The sequence below is a fragment of the Portunus trituberculatus genome, chromosome 40 (genome assembly GCF_017591435.1).
Source record: "Portunus trituberculatus isolate SZX2019 chromosome 40, ASM1759143v1, whole genome shotgun sequence".
In the NCBI taxonomy this organism is placed as follows: Eukaryota; Metazoa; Arthropoda; class Malacostraca; order Decapoda; family Portunidae; genus Portunus; species Portunus trituberculatus.
In genome coordinates, this window is record NC_059294.1 from 23480039 (window position 1) to 23500702 (window position 20664).

General features: G+C 36.8%; 2 protein-coding genes across 2 annotated transcripts; both read right to left on the minus strand.

The window, feature by feature from the left end:
- Positions 1–4317: 4317 nt before the first annotated feature.
- LOC123515877 (fibrinogen-like protein A) lies at positions 4318–8601 on the minus strand. The gene is made up of 3 exons (XM_045274761.1): positions 7544–8601; positions 4959–5012; positions 4318–4399 (listed from the first exon to the last, which is right to left on the minus strand). The coding sequence occupies exons 1-3, from the start codon at positions 8461–8463 to the stop codon at positions 4318–4320; spliced, it is 1056 nt and encodes a 351-aa protein (XP_045130696.1). The 5' UTR covers positions 8464–8601.
- A 4712-nt stretch (positions 8602–13313) lies between these two features.
- LOC123515911 (techylectin-5B-like) lies at positions 13314–15723 on the minus strand. Its single transcript, XM_045274809.1, has one exon. It carries the CDS (start codon positions 15598–15600, stop codon positions 14374–14376), a length of 1227 nt encoding a protein of 408 aa, XP_045130744.1. The 5' UTR covers positions 15601–15723; the 3' UTR covers positions 13314–14373.
- Between the last annotated feature and the right edge of the window lie 4941 nt (positions 15724–20664).

Consider the following 20664-nt stretch of genomic DNA (forward strand, 5'->3'; position numbering starts at 1 on the left):
CAGCTCCGCTTCCATTATCACTCAGCTCAAAGCGCCAAAAAATACCGAGCACCATCAAAGCGCCGACTCCAGAACTCACTGAAAACTTTACAAGAATCTAAAACTCTATTACAGCAGTTAATTGTTGCTATTAGTCTTTCCAGAGTTTTTACAGAGGATAAACAGAAAGGAATGCAAAAAGAGTAAGACAGGGATGATAGTGGAGGTTTTCATTGTGTTTTCGTGTTGTTAAGTCTTTTCTTGGATTATAATTCGAAGTCGGTGACTTCTGCAGCTTGTTTCCAGCCGCTTACTGTTCATTACCAATTACATGCATCCTTAGTTTTGCTGAATCTATATGTTTTCTGCAAAGTTTAAAGTAACGAAATAAAACCTCAGCTTTTTTTGAACGCATAAGTGTGTGTGCGCGTGTGCGTGTGTGTTTAATCATAAAGGTGACCTGAAACGCATTACATAATGAAAAGTCTCAAAAGGATAATGACGCAAGGACATTACAAAAAAATAACCAAATGATGTTGGCACGTCAAACGAGTAACAAAAAGGAATGTATATGTATATATATATATATATATATATATATATATATATATATATATATATATATATATATATATATATATATATATATATATATATATATATATATATATATACACTATACACAAGTCATTTGTATTCTTAATGAGGCTAATAATGGTGATGGTAATGAATAAAGAAATAAAGATCGAAAACTCTTACGATATAGACTACTGATTATAATTACCAATTCTTGTACTAACAAAGCTTGTACGTCATAATGCACCTGAAAAAAAACGTGGAGAAAACGTAATTATTATAGTTATATACTAGATAATCCTAGAAATAATTTACAAAAAATTGCATCAAATCCTGCTACATTAAAAATATGACGTTAATAATGACGACGACGACGGTGATAATTATGATGATGACAATGACAATAACGATGATGGTGCTGGTGGTGGTGATGGTGGTGGTGGTGGAGGTGACGAGAACAATAATAATAATAATAATAATAATAATAATAATAATAATAATAATAATAATGACAGTATCAATAATAATAACAGTAACAATATTGATAGTACTTATACTAGTAATAACTGGTAATAGTAATGTGTTCTCTTATACCTTCACCTATAATTATAATAATGATAATAAATGATGATTGTTAATGATAATAATAATAATAATAACTAATAACAATAACAATAATAATAATAAAAATAACAAAAATAATAATAATATTATTACTAATAATAATAATAATAATAATAATAATAATAATAATAATATTATCATTATTATTATTATTATTATTATTATTATTATTATTATTATTATTATTATTATTATTATTATTATTATTATTATTATTATCATTATTATTATTATTATCATTATTATTATCATTAATATTATCAACAATAATATAATAATAATAATGATAATAATATTGTTGACAGTGGCATCCTGCCTCTGCTTGCTTATGTTCACCACTGCTCGTCGTTTTCTTTCTGTTACAGATGTAAATAATACGTTGAGTGCATCATGTATAGTATATTGAGTTTGTGTATCAGGGTGTAAAACCAAGTAAGGCTCGTATGTGTTAGTGGTGGAGTAAGGTAACACATGCGTGAGACTTGGCGCTTTCGCTCCCGAGAGACATGCTGGTCATGGTATAGTTGGGTAGATGGTGAAGTGTCAGTCACTTTATTACCTTCATTTGATTTGGTTTTGAGAGGGGCACTTCAAAAATTTGAGGTTACAGTAGACAGGAATACCTGCTGTTGGGTGTATGTATAAAATTTCAAATTCAGCTTCTCTTGTGATCTCCAAAACCCTCCTCATATATACATTGTGAACTGTTTATGATGAAATTGAATAATTATTAAAGTTATATTGATTTTGAGAGATGAAAGTGGCTTATCCTTTTCTCTGCTGCAGCCACCCCTTCACGCCTTTTACTCAATAAGAATTGCGCTTATCATTTAAATCCAGAGACATAAGTGCCGCTTAAGGTAAATAGGAGAAAACAAAGAGAAATTAATTAATGTTACCAGTTACAGTTGTTTAATTCCCGAAGCAAGGTAAATGATGCCAAGTAAGAAAAAAATTGCAAGAAAATAAATAAATAGAATAAGGAAAAGGTAAATAAAAGACCAAAAGATAACGTAACGTAGCCAAGGCACCTCACGTGGTAGATAATTAGCGCCAGTGAAATCCCTGCACCACATCTAGCACACGAATTACTTGAAAAAATTGTTCTTCAAAAAAAAAATGTTCGTCCAATCGCCACGCCCTGCAGGACTTAGAAAAAAAATCCCTATGGCGACGTCTTTCACAAACCACCCTCCGCCTCTGTCACCGCTCCCACTCGCCGCTCTCTTTCTCCGACCCCCTCACAGCCCTAACAGCCCTCCTTGCCGCCCTCTGCCTCCCCTCACCCTTGTCAGCAGTTATTGCCGGAGAGGATTATTGGCCCGGCGCACTGATCACGCCATGTCTCTGTTCATTCCCTACACTACCACCCACCACCTACCACCCACCACCACCGATGCCGCCGTCGCACATGAAACATTACCAAGACTCTCACAGCTCTCATGTTCTTTGTCTGCCTTTCCCCGCCAGGTTATCATAAGAGCTGGTTTGGCCGACTGTTAATCGGAGTATAGATACAATATTTACAGTGTTTACCTTTCCTGTCAGTAAGGGTCAACTTTATAATGATCAACTGATTAATCAATTAACCTTGCCTTTTCTTCTCCTTCTCTATACCACTTTTACAATACTAATGGAAGTACCTTGTGGGACCTATGAGAAAGCCTCGCATATATATATATATATATATATATATATATATATATATATATATATATATATATATATATATATATATATATATATATATATATATATATATATATATATATAAAGAAAAGAAAGAAAGAAAGATATAACAGTTGACGTAGTCAATTTACCTGACTTGCCGATCATTTAATAAAATATCCGTAGGATAGTCATTGTTCTTATCTACATGAATTCTTAATGATGACTTGTACATTGCTAAATGATATAGTCTAGGATCCTCAGTCTATTCTTATTTGAATTTCTTATGAAACTTATATATTACTTGTTTATGTTTGCATTGGTGTCTCCGTAAGGAGGCGTGCCTTGGAATGTATAGTAAAGGCGGGTTCACACGTGTTAATATGCGGCTGGAAATGCTAGCTGCTAGAAGTATCGACAGAGCCCTGCTAGCCGGAACACGTTCACACATAGCGGCTAAGAAGTATCGGCTGGTTGGTTTACATTTCTTACATGAAAAATATTCATCTAAACAAAAGACGGCACAATTGCGATCAATTTAAATAATCACAAGTATTCACCTCCTCACCTCCAACAACATCCTGCAGGAGGGAAACGGTATTCGGAGAGTGGCAGCGGACTCATCGAGTGTAGTTCTACGTAGAGCGTTTTTGTTGTACTACTCATTTTTCGGATCCAGACATGGTATTTGTCCCTCACTAGCTCTAACATCTTCCTCTCTGCCTCTGCAAACATGTTCAAACATGTTCAAAACATGTTCTGACCTTCCGTGACGTCACAATGTAAACAAAGCTGCTACCGGCTGGACAAAACCAACATGTCGGTTTTGTTCTGCGGCTGGTTTCTCCACCCGCTAGGCACCGCAATCCAGCCGAAAACTCTAGCGGATGAAACGGGACGATGGACGGCAGGAAATGCAGCTTTTTAGTAAAGATGGAGTTCAGTTACTTGCAATCACTGCAGGAAGCAAGGAAAGTTGACTGGAAGTTTCTTGACGGGTGGCAGTCAAGGCTGCGAGAGAATTGCTCTTGGAAAAGTTTAAAATTCCCTGTGCTGATGATTCACCTACAATGTTTACAAGTGTCATTAAAAGTATTTGCATTGTAATTACCTGCGTCATAGCTGCAGTTGCTTTTTCCATCTGCCTTCCTACTTAGCAGGCACTACAAGTCTTCAGAAGGAATATTTTAGCATCAGTTAATCATAAGAAGGGATACCAAATACATACGTAACTGAGTTTACCTTTATAATGGCTGAATACCAGACAAGGGACAGTAAAAATAATGAAAAGTGTCATGAAGTTTCCTAGCTATTTTGTACATGAATCTTGTGAACATAACCACCTCTCCACTTGACTGGTACAGAACTATCACCACACACTGCAGCTGTGACTGAACACGCATTATGTTAGTGCTGTTACATACCCTCCCCCTTCCTTCCTCGTACAGCTTCGGCGGTGTCACACTACTGTTATTCTTTCAAGTTCTCGTTGCCCGTCTGGAAGTCTCTGAAGGATTTTTGTTGCTGATACACAGCATAGTCATGTCTTGTCCTCCAGGCAAGCGGGAACAACAGCCATACGCAGAAATACACAGAAGGAATTGGAAGGTGACCTGTTGTTAAATAAAAAAAAAAAAATTATAACAGGGAAATGCTGTGCCAAATAGGGAAATACTTTTTGGTAAATCAGGGAACTTTTGGCAGCTCGATATGGCAGCACTGCTCACCAGTCACCGTCACTAGTCCGTGTGTCGCGTTTGTTGTGAACTACTGAAATTGTCAATCCATCAGCCGGGAACCGGCAAGCGCATTACATTGTATAGCGTGAGTGTTGTTAAACTGATGAAGTTTTATACTATCGATGAAGAAAAATATTATGCTGACAATTTCCTTCAATCTAAGAAGGACAGTGTTGTAAAAATATTGCTCACCTAATGTAGCTATAGCCAATATGTGTGTATAAAGATATAGCTACAGCTTTAATCAAAGGGAAGAAAGTAATTGTGTTCCTTATAATAAGGCTTATTTTAGATGTTGGTACGTTTTGTTAAGATTTGGTACGTTTGTTTGTCTAATCTGGTACGATCAACAAGATCAGTCTGGCAACTCACTTGCGGCAGCGATGAATATACTGATATCGCAGGGCATGAAAACGCAGAGCAACACTGAGGTAAAAGGCAACACAATGGTGGTTGTTACTCTGAGGAATGAGTATCACAAAGCAAAGCCGATAAAAACGAGGTCGAACAGAAGGAAGACGAGGAGTTGGAGGAAGAAGAGGAGAAGGAAGATTTCAAGGAGGAAAAAAAAAAAAAGAGGTAGAGAAAATGGAATATGTAGGAAGATTAGGTTATGATAAAGAGATGAGTAGCGATGATAAGGTGAATGTATCGATAATCAGGTGAATATACTGTTAACATATACCATATACGACGGCTGGCAGTGAGCACTTCTTGACGTCACATCATCACAAACTACGCCTCCTCAGTTCCCTGCCCCAACAAAGCACTATAACATAATTTTCATTAGTGTGACCATTTTGACCATCTTGACGGCTAATTACCTGCCTAGTGCGTATATTTATAACTTATCTGCTCGTAGAGGACGTGATTTTCTTTTCGTTTAGGTTAAGGTTCACAAATACCCGAATGAAGGCGTATGGAGGGTGGGATTCAGGCAAGCAGTCAGAAGACACCATGTGCATGCCTCGCTTGATGGCAACTGATCACTGACTGTGTAGGAATCAGCGTGAGTATTGTTGGTGTGCTAAACATGGCCATCACGCTCGGTACATAATATTAAATGCACCATGTGTACAAGAAGCCTTAAGGAAACAGGCAAGGGGAGAATAATTGTTCGATCTGTGCAAGCGTTGGTGACGAAACTCTCATGGGGTGTTTTCACTATACACCCTGACCAAACCAAATTGCTGTGTTCATGACGGGTAAATAATCATGTAATACTGCTCACAGGAATTATACACATGAATAATTTTACTTCAAGCGCATAAATTGATGTTTTATCAAGGATACAGTAGGAAATAAGGGAAGAAACAGTTGGAAAAAAAAAAAAAAAAGCTTTCATATGAAACTCACTGAGGCAGGCGAGCGTATAGTATCGAGAAGCAGGTAGATTAACTCAACAATCCACAAAATCTATCCTATTGAAGACAGGTTCTAAGGAGCTATATACTTGTGTTCTTCAGTCTTTATGTGGCTGGACGAGTTTTGAATGTTATTTTTTAGACGTTACTGGGAGTTTCCAGATTTGTATATGTGCTAGTGAATGTCATTGATGTTTTTAATATAGAAGCTTATATTTGTAATGCACAGAATATAGTACATAATGTAGAAAGTGTGTTCCACGTATGTTTTGAATGATTAAATGACTCAAGGCGAGATGCTATAGGACGCCTAACTTCTGATCTTTCACTTGTTTCTGATTGGGGCAGAAAACCTGGTTTTGTTCAATGCCTCAAAAACTCAATTTCTACAACTATCTACTCGACATAACCTTCCAGACAACTATCCTCTCTTCTTCAATAACACTCAACTTCCCTCTCCTCTACATTAAACACACTCGGTCTATCCTTCACTAAAAATCTAAACTGGAAATTTCACATCTCTACTCTTGCTAAATCAGCTTCCAAGAAGTTAGGTGTCCTATGGCGTCTTCGTCCATTTTCTCTCCCTCCCAGCTGCTTGCTCTGTACAAGGGCCTTATCCGCCCGTGTATGGAGTATGGCTCTCATGTCTGGGGGATCCACACACAGCTTTACTAAACAAGGTGGAATCTAAAGCTTTTCGTCTTATCAACTCTTCTCCTCTAACTGACTGTCTTGATTCTTTAAGTCACCGCCGCAATGTTGCATCTTTATCTGTCTTCTACCGCTGTTTTCATGCTGTCTGCTCTTCTGAACTTGCTAACTGCATGCCTTCCCCCTCCTGCGGCCTCGCTGCACAAGACTCTCTACTTCTTCTCATCCCTATTCTGTCCATCTTCCTAATGCAAGAGTTAACCAGTATCTTCACTCCTTCATTCCCTACACTGGTAAACTCTGGAACTCTCTACCTGTGTCTGTATTTCCACCTGCCTATGACTTAAACTCTTTCAAAGAGGTGTCAAGACACCTCTTACGTTAACTGGACCCTCCTTTTAGATTTTTCTGTTTTTCTCTTTCTACTTTTCTTTTAACAGGGCCTGGCAACCAGCAGGATTTTTTTTTTCCAACACTGTGTTTGCCCTTGGCCAGTGCCCTTGTAATGTTATATATATATATATATATATATATATATATATATATATATATATATATATATATATATATATATATATATATATATATATATATATATATATATATATATATATATATATATATATATATATATATATATATATATATATATATATATATATATATATATATATATATATATATATATATATATATATATATATATATATATATATATATATATATATATATATATATATATATATATATATATATATATATATATATATATATATATATATATATATACAGGCGGTAATTGAATGAATGCAAGTGTGAGACCACTTCTAATCAAAAAGTATGGGTTTAAATAAAACACGAAATATTGTATTGATAGGATATCTGGGTCTAATCATCATGGTGCAGCTGTGCAGGGATGTGTCACTAAATGTTTTCCACCAGATTCCCTTCCTGCCATCCTGATGTTGACCGTAGTCCAAGTAAGGTCCGTTCAAGTTGGACTTTCCGCAGTCATCGCTAAACCACCATCCACTCTTGTACTTTTGGGAGCAATTGGATGCGGTAGAGTCACGATCGCTGGTGCTAAACTTCATGCCGTGATGGATGGATATTTCTTCTCCAGTTTCTTCAGTTTGTGAACTTATTGCAAATTCAAGAGAATCTCCCGCTGTTCCAGAATAAACGAATTGCATCATTCTGTATCCGCAATGTTCACCTTCTAAATGAAAACGTTCGTATTTAGCGTAGCCTGTTTTTCCCTCCTGATCCCGAACATTGATTCGTAATTCGTACATTCGTGACAGCATCCACTTATATATATTTAATATCCCCACGAATTGATTTGTGTCAGGGGAGCCAAACCCTTTGTAGTACTCACTCCATTTTCTGTCGAACGTCAACTTTTCAACTGTTGGTCGGCGTACCTGAATCACGGTCCATCCTCCTCCTTCGGTGTCAAAATCGCAGTATATTCTAATTGGATTCTTATCGTCTATATCCATGTAAAATGTATAGTATGTTGAACCATTATTGCTTTCCATCATGTCTGAACAATCAAGCATGATTATTCGATCTCGAGCTTTAGTGACATTTTCATACAAAAGTTTTAATTCAAACTTTAGCAAATTAATTCTTTTCATAAGACAATCATAGGTGCCCCTGATCATTTTCATAATTTCAGTCAGATTTTGGGCAATGTTTTCAATAGGATTGTCCGTTGAGTTAGTGATATCGTTGTCATCATCGATGTCATTCATGCTGTATTCGTCACTTGCAGTCCAAAAGGGATCCATCGTTTCAACTTTGCCAATTGCCATCGTTAAAAGGCATAGCAACACTGCCGAGTTCACCGTCTTCATCTGGGTTAGCAGTAAAGGACTGTGAGAAACAATCCCCAAGTGTAGCAAGTAGCTCCTCTGTGCCACGTTTCACCAAGAGATGAATGGCCACAGCAGCGCAGCATTGCAGTAAGCAGACTGGTACATGTTGGTCTTGGTCACGTCTCTTTAGAATACGACTTCCGGAAAGCAATATGAAAATATTTTCATTCGTCTCACATTAATCATTCTTTCACATCTAATGTTTTGATTCCATGCATGTGAACAAGGTACACAATTTCCTGAGAATAGGATTGTGTCAAATACTCTGAAAATTATACTGACTGAAATACGGTATAGTTTTAACCACCAGCATCAGACTCCTTGCCCTTTCCATCTCTCATATATCTATCGCGAAGGAGTCTCGATAGCTTGTTGGTGACAATTATGCATTTCTATAGATATCTCTGTAATCACTTTTTGATGATTCCATTTGCATTATTACAATTATTCACCTAAATCGAACTTCATCTATGCCCTTACCAGCATCCGCATATTAATTTTCAGATTTTTTTTTTATAAAAGTAACATTTTGTTTCAATCGTGGATAAATGCTTCCAAGTGTTTATTGAGCAGGGAGTCAAATGAGATGACATGAGCATGGATATATCTCTCTCTCTCTCTCTCTCTCTCTCTCTCTCTCTCTCTCTCTCTCTCTCTCTCTCTCTCTCTCTCTCTCTCTCTCTCTCTCTCTCTCTCTCTCTCTCTCTCTCTCTCTCTCTCTCTCTCTCTCTCTCTCTCTCTCTCTCTCTCTCTCTCTCTCTCTCTCTCTCTCTCTCTCTCTCTCTCTCTCTCTCTCTCTCTCTCTCTCTCTCTCTCTCTCTCTCTCTCTCTCTCTCTCTCTCTCTCTCTCTCTCTCTCTCTCTCTCTCTCTCTCTCTCTCTCTCTCTCTCTCTCTCTCTCTCTCTCTCTCTCTCTCTCTCTCTCTCTCTCTCTCTCTCTCTCTCTCTCTCTCTCTCTCTCTCTCTCTCTCTCTCTCTCTCTCTCTCTCTCTCTCTCTCTCTCTCTCTCTCTCTCTCTCTCTCTCTCTCTCTCTCTCTCTCTCTCTCTCTCTCTCTCTCTCTCTCTCTCTCTCTCTCTCTCTCTCTCTCTCTCTCTCTCTCTCTCTCTCTCTCTCTCTCTCTCTCTCTCTCTCTCTCTCTCTCTCTCTCTCTCTCTCTCTCTCTCTCTCTCTCTCTCTCTCTCTCTCTCTCTCTCTCTCTCTCTCTCTCTCTCTCTCTCTCTCTCTCTCTCTCTCTCTCTCTCTCTCTCTCTCTCTCTCTCTCTCTCTCTCTCTCTCTCTCTCTCTCTCTCTCTCTCTCTCTCTCTCTCTCTCTCTCTCTCTCTCTCTCTCTCTCTCTCTCTCTCTCTCTCTCTCTCTCTCTCTCTCTCTCTCTCTCTCTCTCTCTCTCTCTCTCTCTCTCTCTCTCTCTCTCTCTCTCTCTCTCTCTCTCTCTCTCTCTCTCTCTCTCTCTCTCTCTCAAGAAGTCTTCTGTTTGAGACTTCTCCAAAATACACAAAATTTTTATCATGTTTCAGATACAGAAAATGTAAATACGTAACTTGATATTTTTTTTTTCTATTATTATTTGAATGACTATGCTCTCTCCCTTTGTTAAGAAAGAAATTATAAGGCCGTTTGCACCATGGCTGAAAGACCACATGCGAAAAGCCATGAAACAAAGAGATGGACCCAACTTTACTTAACCAATGTAAACACAAAAAAAGCATGTCATTACCCTCATTAAAGAAAGAAAAGCTAAATATTAGCATAATTAACTTTGGCAAAGTAGAAGCAACTTGTCAAAGACTTGAAGACTGTTATTGAAATTGTTCCTTCTCTAAAAGTAATATTTGATACAAGATGTCAATGAGACTATTAACAACCTTGAGGATCTAGTCTCAAAAACAGATGAAACATTATGTAATATGAAACAATGAGATCTGTTTGAATGGTCTTATGTTAAACTCAAAGAAAACATTTCATTATTATTGGTAAGAAACAAGTCCTGTCTCATATTCCCCATGACATCTTAATACATTGTGATGACGCGCACATTTCCACAAATACTCATTGTTTTTTTTATGTGAAGTAAGTAAGAAAGTTGTGGGTCTATTGATGTGCATGTATCAGACCAACTGGAGACAATTTTGACAAATCAACAAGAATTATTGTTGTACAGACTCTTGTGCTGAGCTTCAGAAATCATTATATATGTATATGGGGCTCTGCATGTGTAACTTTCCTTCATAGGATACAAGAATTGCAAAATTTTGCAGCCAAAGTAGTTATTGTGGGAGCTAGTAAGTACGACCACGTTTATGCTCCAGTTATCAAATAACTGATTGACTCTTATGGACAGATTTCTTCCTGAAAAAGGTATCATTACGTATAAGACTTTAAATGTTCCAAAACAAGGTAACTAAATTACGTTTGTCCCAGGAATAGATAGATAAGAATAGGCAAGATCTTTACAATGGAGGAGGAGTGTACCTTGGATGCGACAATGTAAGAGAAAGATCCATTGCTGCAACATCCCCGCTTTGTTAACCATCTCTTTGACGGACACCACATGCATAAAATGGAGTTTACAATGAGAGTTTCTTTCCTGGAGCTTCACGATGAAGAACTGTTTGGTTTACTTTCCAATCATGATAATTTCTCAAAGTGCACGCGATTCACTGGGAGGTAGATGGTAGCAGAATGCTTGGCGAGTGATCCTTCCCCAGTGAAGGTGGCCAGGATAAGGGCCAGTCCACACAGGCCTCGGAGGTGAACGTGCGACTCTTGGCTACAGACTTTTGTTGATTTACTTTGTACTCTTTATTCTTATTTCAATGTACTGAACCAGCTGTTACTACGTGTTTCCCTGCCACCTCTACACTGTACTAAAGCACATTTACTAGTGCAACAACAACAATAACGATAACAACAACAATGACGACGACGACAAAAATCGCGACTTGAGAAATGATCATTCTAGAGGAAATGGCAGTATTGAACTTCTGAACGATTGTTGTTCATGCTTTTCCCGCTTTCTTCTTTTTTTCTGTGTGGAGAACAATATAACTAAGCGTCAGTTACAAACGTTTGGTCACGAGACGTGTCTCAAAACCATATTCAATCACACCGAACCCAAAGTTCTTTCTTCTTTTGCCAAAAGGAATATAATGCCATTTTTTTTTTTTTTTTTTTTTGCCAGAAAGTTGTTTTAATATCAAATACACGATGTTTCATGGATCAAGTGCCTGAGAAGAAAAGAATCTCATGAATAGATGTGAACCAGTGCAGAAGGAAGAACCCAGTTCAGAAGTTTTTGGGTTTAAAAATTGGGTGTCAAAATTGAACAAGAGCTCTAGTTAATTGGGTTTAAGAGGAAAGAGCAACTATTTTTCTCACTATAAATCAAATATATAAGTGTAAAAATGTCACTAAACAGTAAAAAAAAAAATGGACCTCAAAATACAAATATATGTTTCTTTCCGTGATTTTAATGTATTATTGTAATACTCAATACATCACAATAGATTCTCATTCTCTCTCTCTCTCTCTCTCTCTCTCTCTCTCTCTCTCTCTCTCTCTCTCTCTCTCTCTCTCTCTCTCTCTCTCTCTCTCTCTCTCTCTCTCTCTCTCTCTCTCTCAGTAAGAATCATACATGCATTACAACAAATTAAAAGGATAATTATTTAGGATATGTGAATAGCCTTGGATTTCTGTATTAATAGTTTTTCCATGTACTTCTCTGGGACTTATAGTTATTACTCTTCAATAAATGATACTTTTATCGTCTTTTCAGTTCTTGACAAAAGCTTAGAATACAGGCATTTTTCGGCGCATTCCTTTTGCTCAGGTCTCTTAGGAACCTATGAACTTTGGGCTGCAAACTTTCTATGCTCTCAGAGGAATCGATAGCAGAAATAGCTGGGCTGTGGGATAGAGCGAAAGATACATATCCACTAATGAATGGCGATGAAAACATGTCAGGGGAAAACAAGCCAATATGTGGGTACGTTTTCAATAAAATCTCGACCACACAATTACCTGCAAACAGATCAGTCATGGATGTCAACCATTATTGAAACTGTGTAGTGTGAGTTGTTTCAGATTAGATGTATAGTAACATTTATTTACAATGAGCGTGGAATAGTCGCCCATTCAGTGCCGTGCGTGCGGCATTCTGGCAGGGCAGGTAAAGGTGTCTGAATGGCTTTCCTGTCTTAGCCCATAACTTCCAACTTATGTTCTGAGACAGTTCCATAATGTAGTGTTAGAGCGTGACTAATACAATCAATTCACCAGGAAATGCTTTGCAGAGTGGCTTGTATTTGCACAGGCGATGAAGTAGGACAGGTCTGAAGAAACGATACACAGGATAGAATGTTGCGTTAACATAGCGGAATCAGAGAAGCGGGGCAAGGCATCTCGCTCTCACCTCCGTGAATGATCTGTGATCTTGGAGAGCTCGTAGACATGTTCCCTACATGGTAGTTTCCTCTTGCTCCCTAATCGCTCATAATATTTCATTACGTTATAATTTTTTGCAGTTTGTTTAGACATACTTGGATAATAGGGACATTTAAAATATGAAACACACTCAAAACGCGGAAACAATATGAAAATACCAACAGAGATACGCTTTCACTTTTCATTTCATAAGTGCCGTACATACATTACCATTCAGCAAGTTTTACTAATCATATTTGCCAACACCAAGCATAATTTTGATCTGGAATATCTTAAAGAGACTGCGAGATATTACTATGAACCTGCTTTGTTTTATGCAGCAACCATTAAACCATTAAACCATTAAACTTGTCTCTTTCCTTCGATCTGAAGAAACAAAAAATCGACATTATATGATTACTTTTATTGAACTGACAATATCACAAGGCCTGGAAGACCAGCTGTTCACTTCTAAATAGTATAAACTTCAAGCAGCGAGTGGTTAAGGTTGCTGTTGTCTCTGTGAGGACAGACACGTCGCCAATGAACTGCGCGACACTTTTTTTTTTTTTCTTGGGCAACTCCACTGGTCGTTTTTCAAGTATTATATGAAGGAGCTTATGTGACCTTAGAATATAGACCATTAGAAGAGCTGAAAAAACGTCTGTAACCAAATGAATGACGAAATGAAAAATTGTCTTCATCAAAATCTTTCTTGTACGAAAACACGGTAAAATCTTTCTTTTCTAGGTATATTACAATATTTGCAGAGTAATTGTTTTGGCTGTACCATGCTCGTCTTGAACGAAATCTTAATAAAAGTGTAAATCAAATAATGCATGGTATCTCACCGACCAAGTCAAGAGGAGCGAGATCGAATTTGTAGAGTGGGTGGCAAGGAGGTCGAATTTCATACACTAATTTGAATAAAAAGAACTTTCCTCTTTTATCATGTAAAATGATAAATTGTTATGTTCAAGGATGTTTTGAGTAAGGAATATAAATAAAGTAGTGTGCCTTTGTACCTATGTAGAGCAGTCACAAAAACATTGGTAAGCTTCGGAAAAAAAAAAATGGTCACTGAGATATCATATATCAATTTCAGCTTGAATTAAAATTTTGTCGAAGACGAGACTGTTACAACAAAAGTGAATATTCCGCAACTATTATAAGATGGATCGACTACATTTCTATCAACATCACATTGATTGTATTAAGGAGCATAAAGTTTATAAGTCATACAGAAATACATGCAATTCACATCATTGTATAGGAATAGATATACACTATTAAGCCAATATATTTCATATGTTTATCTAAAAATCAACTTGATTTTTTTTTTTTTTATTGTATAGGAATGATTACATACTTTATACTCTTGCATCAAAAACTTTATAACATTTTAGGTGATGCACCAATAACTCATTGTGGGTGAAGGAAAGTATTGTTTAAACCATAGTTAAATGAGATTACATTGTCCAAAAACTTATGATCGTTCCTTTACCTTCCCTCGCACAAGTACAAGTAGATAGTTCCGTGGAGATGTCACTGTTTGCTACTGGTCTGATCATCATAGTGGAATCTTCAATGACTTTTGCAGTAAAGGTAGACCATTTCATTCCTTGTCTATAATGTTCAATCGTTGAAAAATGAGGAGAGTTCAGTCTGTTCCATCCACAGTTCAAGTACCACCAGCCGCCACAATACTTCGAAGAACAGTTTCCTGATGAACGATCACGGTCCACTGTGGAGAACGGCACTCCTCTTGGTATGTCTCCTCCGTCTTCAGTGTCATATTTTCCTCCGAATGCATCACCAGCAGTTCCCATGAATCCTGAGACATGCAGGCGATAGTCCTCACCCTCCCCATCTACGTAAAAGTTGTCGTATTGGGCATAGGCAGTTTTGCCATCCTCGCTTTTGAGATCTATTCGTAATTCATACTTTTGCCGATTAGTAAGAATATGCAAGTTTTCTAGTCCGAGCCAGAACTCGGTCTCTGGATTGCCGAAGCCCAGTTTATAAGAATTCCATCCCCGAGTGAAATTGACATGTTTCTCGATATTTTTACGGCGACGCTGCACCTCCAACCAGCCTCCGCCCCTTGTCTCCATGTCGCAGTACACGGTAACGGGCCTCACCATGCCGTCGTCTATATATATAGTATAATAACCAGATTGTTTTTTGTGGTGTAATAGCTCGGAACAGCTCCCTATAGGTTTCCTTTGGGCAATGTATTCTAAATTGAAGATCTTCTCTAGTTGAAGCAGCAGCTCATTTAATAGACTTAGTTTTTCATACAAACACTCATACAAGTACAACATGACTAATACAACATTATATTCTTTAAAAATTATAGGCTCCAGCTCTCGTTTCACACGTTCATAATGCATCATTTTTTTCTTTGTGTAGTTGTTACTGGTCATAACGCCTACTGGTACCGAAAGAGCCTCATTCTTCTTCTTTGGTGCCGAGCGAGGCTTAGCCGTCATTGGGTGTTTTTCGTTGCCCTTCAGTGTCCACCAAGGCAAGATATTGTTCAGCCCAAAACCTTTATCTCCATAGATGTCACCTCTATCCATTCTAAGATTGTTACTGGTCTTCAGTAAGCGATGCTGAAGTCCTAAAATCGCTTGTGGCTTGCCTGCTAACGTCACCATAGTGTTGAGCAGAATTGCCCAAAGCACCACTGCCATCTCCACGAAATTAATTTGACGCGCAGCAACTTCTTTTCTTACGTCGTTTGCAGGCAAGCGCTAGAAAATGGCTGTCGTGAAGCAGACTGGTTAAGTAACACACTGGTGCACCCTGGTCTCAACCACAGCGTTTTTCAACACGAGGCACTCACATCCGGAGCAACTTTAAAATATTTAGATTTTTGTCTTCAGTGTTTATACGTAGTACAAATTAAAGGTCTCAGGTTTTAGTTCGTACTGATGCCCTGCAACACCGCAGTGAGCCTTGATCATTATTTCTCTCTCTCTCTCTCTCTCTTTACACACACACACACACAACTTCTATAAACTTAGGTGTTTTTAGTCGTCTCCGCCAGTTTTTATCACCTTCCAACTGCTTACTCTGTACAAGCGGCTTATCTGTCCATGTATGGAGTATTCTTCACATGTAAGGAGGGCTTCACTAAAACTTTTCTTAGATAGGGTAGAATCAAAAGCTATTCATCTCAGCAACTTCTCTCTCCTTACTGACAGTCTTCAGCCTCTTTCTCACCGCCTCAATATTGTATCTCTTGCTATCTTCTACTGCCATTTTCATGTCAACTGCTCTTATGATCTTCCCAATTGCATGCCTGGATTGCCTCCCTTCTTCCCGCAGCTTTGCTGCACAAGGCCTTCTTTCTCTCTCTTCTGTCCACCTCGCTAAGACCAGAGTTAGCCGGTACTCAAAATCATTCATGTTAAAAAAGAAAAAATACAAGAAGTGGAAATGTGGTTCCTGAGAAGGATGTAAAGAATTCTGTGGACAACAAGAACAAGTAATGGGGGAAGTGTAGTAACTTGCACTGAAGAATAAAGAGGGAGTTATGAGCGATCTGTTGCAGTATGAAGCAGCTGCGTTGTTGGAACACATACTGAGACCTGGGAGAATGGAAAAGGATTGGTAGTGAAAGCTGACGGGAAAAGTGGCAAAAGACCGCCGTGGTACAATAGAACCCTGCGGGCTTTGGGGGCCGAGGTGCCTCTAAGCGCATCGGTTTGAATCCTGGCCACGGTCCAAGTGTAGGTAGGGCGTCCTTACTCGAGGTAACGGTTCCCTAAAGGGGGTATCACATTGGCCTATGGTACACAGAACGCGGGCCATGTTTCTTGGTGCGAAACCAGAAACATTATCACACACACGCTGCCGGCATTCTTGCTATGCTAACTAGACGGTGGCATAGTGGATAAGGTGGTGAGCGTGGGATCGGGCAGACGTCCACGCGTAGGTTGAATCCCACCACGTACAGCCTTAAAACACTTTGCCATTTGTCAAGTGGTTTAAAGTTACCTACATATCACCATGATACCCAGGTTCTAGGTGGTTACACTCAAGATGAGCTTGGGCGGTGATATGGGCCCTAATATGGGTACCACTTTAAATAAAATTGCCTGCGCCACTAATGGGCGGAAGCTGAACAGCGCTTTCCATACACTCTTCAAGTGTGCCTACAGGCGCTATAAGCCTTACCGTAAAAAAATAAGTAAATAAATAAAAAAAAAAAAAAAAAAAAAGGCCCAACAACCGAGATCAAGGTTAATCAAAACAAACTAGAACAAAACCATGCCGCTAATACCTCAACATTTATTTCGTGCTGAAATAACATTTGCACTTCCTGTTATTGAAGAAAAAAATGAAAAATAAACTAGAAAAGAACCGAGAGGTGCGCGCCGGCAATCTTGGGAGTCGGGGATGGTTGTCATGAGCCCAAACTATCGACACAAACACACACACATACCTAACCTAACCTAACCTAACCTAACCTGTATATAAATATATATATATATTATCTTTCTAGATTGCTGAAGTATTATCTAATATTCCAATATGAAAATTTTCGGCACGTTCTTTTTAGTTTAAATAATAGGGGTTTTTTTCTATTAAATATCTAATGTTTATCTTTTTATTGGAATAGCAAACGGAGATCCAGAATGGATATGAAGCCATCACAACTTTGCTACGCTAATCTCGGTAAAGTTCTAGTTATCTGCTGGAGCGGATGTTTCTTGTTTTGCATATCATAGGCTAGTGTGATACCCCCTTTTCAGATAAGATGTCTCCTTTACTCCGGAAAATTCCCGTGAAAGCCCAAATGACATTAAGAAAAAAAAAAAAAAATCATGGGAACCTTGATGGAAAACATAAGTAGAAGATGGCATGTAATAGGAGTCATGACAGACAAGAGATGGCGCTTCATGGACCCTGACGTCATGATGGACATTTTCTCAAGGTGATCCTTCACTAAATTGGTTATTTTTAAGGATGTAATTAATAAGAATTTTCAAAGGGGATTTTTTTTTTTATTTCACAAGTGTTTGGACAACTGACCTAAGAATTTACTATTTGTTAAAACTGGCTGACAATGAAATTGTACTTCAACTTTGGTTGATATTTGGGAATATCTTCATACTCCCATTGATGTATGATTTATAAAACATAAATTTAAATAAAAAAGAACGTGAAGAAACAAAAGGAAAGATAAATACCTTGAACCTAAGAACCTTGAGAACCACAATCCTTAAAACTTAAGTTATGTATTTGCTTCAATGCTTTGTTTAATTCTAATGCATTATACCACTCATAGTACAGTAATTATTGAATAATATAGGCACATAAAACATATTTCATAACTTAGCTCTGAGATTATGACAATAAAAGTAGAAAATTTTGAAAAGTACTTAACATTTCAATGGAAAAGTGACTTTGACAGTACAAAATGGCAAGTATAGTATACACATATTATGGAAGGCACTTTGAAGTTTACAGAAATGTCTAAAAATAAATGCTCCTGAACTCAAAAACTCTATTGCATTTGAAATAAGCGGATAAGAAGTAGCAAATATATCCTTTAAAGCTTAGGATACACTGCCTTGCCACTTCACTTATAGTTAATGCAAGGTATAGGCTCACTTAGTACAGTCAAAAGTAAGTCGACCCTTAAAATTTAAGACTGGCACTTATGAGGATAAATTGTCCTATTAAATCCAGGGTTGGTTTGATTTAAGTGAAATTATTTAAATCAAATAATTGTTATTCATTTAAATCAGAGAAAAAATAATAATTTAAATCAAAATAAATATACCATACTTTAACACCCAGTGTGGGTGGCGTTATAGTTCATGTAATGTCAATTTGCATTTTTGTGTCCTTACTTTTGAATTTCAATGTTTGTTTGTTTGTTTGTTTGTTTGTATGTTTTTTTTGCTTTTGTTTTTTTATGCAAACATCATTCCCTTACAGCTAAGAACAATGTTTCCCAATAATAGCCTTAGTGTAGTTATGCCTTCAGGAAAAATTAATCCTTACTCTTCCTCTCTTTTCTAGGACATGGATAAGTGACCAGTGACTTACACAGCACATAAGGGCAAATTTGCTCCTAAGCAATCTCTTGTTGAAAATACTTTTGGGAGAGCTATAGTCATTCAAGTTTCAAAAATGGTTTCTAATGAAACACTAGCATAGTATTTCACTTATTTACATCCTCTCAGCCAAGGCTTAAAATTACTCAATCAAAAGGCAAAAAATGCCTACCAGTGCACTCAGGAAATCTGAAAGCATCCAATTTATCCAATATCCAACTTATTCAGGTATTTATATGTATGTGCATATATATATATATATATATATATATATATATATATATATATATATATATATATATATATATATATATATATATATATATATATATATATATATATACCTGCCTACAGCGCCTGTAGGTAACTTGAAGAATATTCAGAAGTGCTGTTTAACTTTCACCCATTAGTGGCACAAGCAATTTTATTTATAGTGGTACCCATATTAGGGCTCATATCACAACCCAAGTGCATCTTTGGTGTAACCACCTAGCATCTGGGTATCACGGTGACATGTAGGTAACTTTAAACCACTCAACAAATGGCAAAGTTTCAAGGCTGTATTTGGTAGGATTCAAACCTATGAGTGGACGTCTGCCTGATCCCAGACTCACCACCTTATCCATTAGGCAACAGCCTTTATATATATATATATATATATATATATATATATATATATATATATATATATATATATATATATATATATATATATAAGGAAGAGCATGTGAACCAGTTGTATAAGAAAAGCATCAAGTCAGCTTGTTGTACTGATCCTGCTGTACTGGTCATGCAGTAAGTCAGGCACCAGTAAATCATTGCCATCTCTTACAAGGAAATTTTTCTGAAGCATAAAGAACAGGTGTTTCTGAGTTGAAAACAGCAAAAATGTAATCATTAAGTTTAATGAGATTATTTTCCTTTTTTTATGTAAAGTTTGTTACTTATTATTAGTATAATATGTTTTCATCTGAAAACTCATCTTGGTTAATGTACATTAACGATTTACATTAATGATTTAATACTGGCCAAGTTTAATATAAGAAAATGGCCACATAAGACTGGAAAATATAATCATTGGAAACAAACAAGGACTAATGCAAAAAAGTAATAATAATCTAAATTTAAATTTTTTATGATTTAATTTCTTTTTTTTTTTTTTTTTTTTTTGCTAAACGTAATAATGATTTTTCTAACCCTGTAAAAATTAGTAAGTCTTGGAAAATACCTAAGAAAGTATAGGTATGTACATAAATAATTCAATCCTCATAGAAGCCAGTTCACTACAAATAAAGTGTTTAACCAAGTAGTGGATGAGCACTGTTTTTCAGAGAAGGCTTGCAAACTATTGTCCAAAGAAAAATTAATAATTTAGTTGTCATATATTTACATCCCACCATCATATCTATGACTACATTAATAAATAAAAATGGATAACAAGTTAATAATAAAATAGGTTATGTGTCTATTGAGTAAGAGATGTTGAGTATGTATATGATCTAACACTTGTCAAACATTGTTGATCAGAGTTTGGAGGAAAAAAATAATAAATAAAAAAAAAAAAAAAAATATATATATATATATATATATATATATATATATATATATATATATATATATATATATATATATATATATATATTCCAGAAATTAATTAAAACTACTGATATGCTCAACACATGATCA

Excerpts from the sequence above, each read along its gene's own strand:
- LOC123515911 (XM_045274809.1), bottom strand. The coding sequence starts at position 15,600 with ATGGCAGTGGTGCTTTGGGCAATTCTGCTCAACACTATGGTGACGTTA.
- LOC123515877 (XM_045274761.1), bottom strand. The coding sequence starts at position 8,463 with ATGAAGACGGTGAACTCGGCAGTGTTGCTATGCCTTTTAACGATGGCA. Across the intron at positions 5,013-7,543 it reads GATGGCAGGAAGGGAATCTG|TGTTGCTCTGCGTTTTCATG; the intron begins GTGGAAAACATT and ends CTTTTACCTCAG. Across the intron at positions 4,400-4,958 it reads TATATTCATCGCTGCCGCAA|GACAAGACATGACTATGCTG; the intron begins GTGAGTTGCCAG and ends GCTTGCCTGGAG.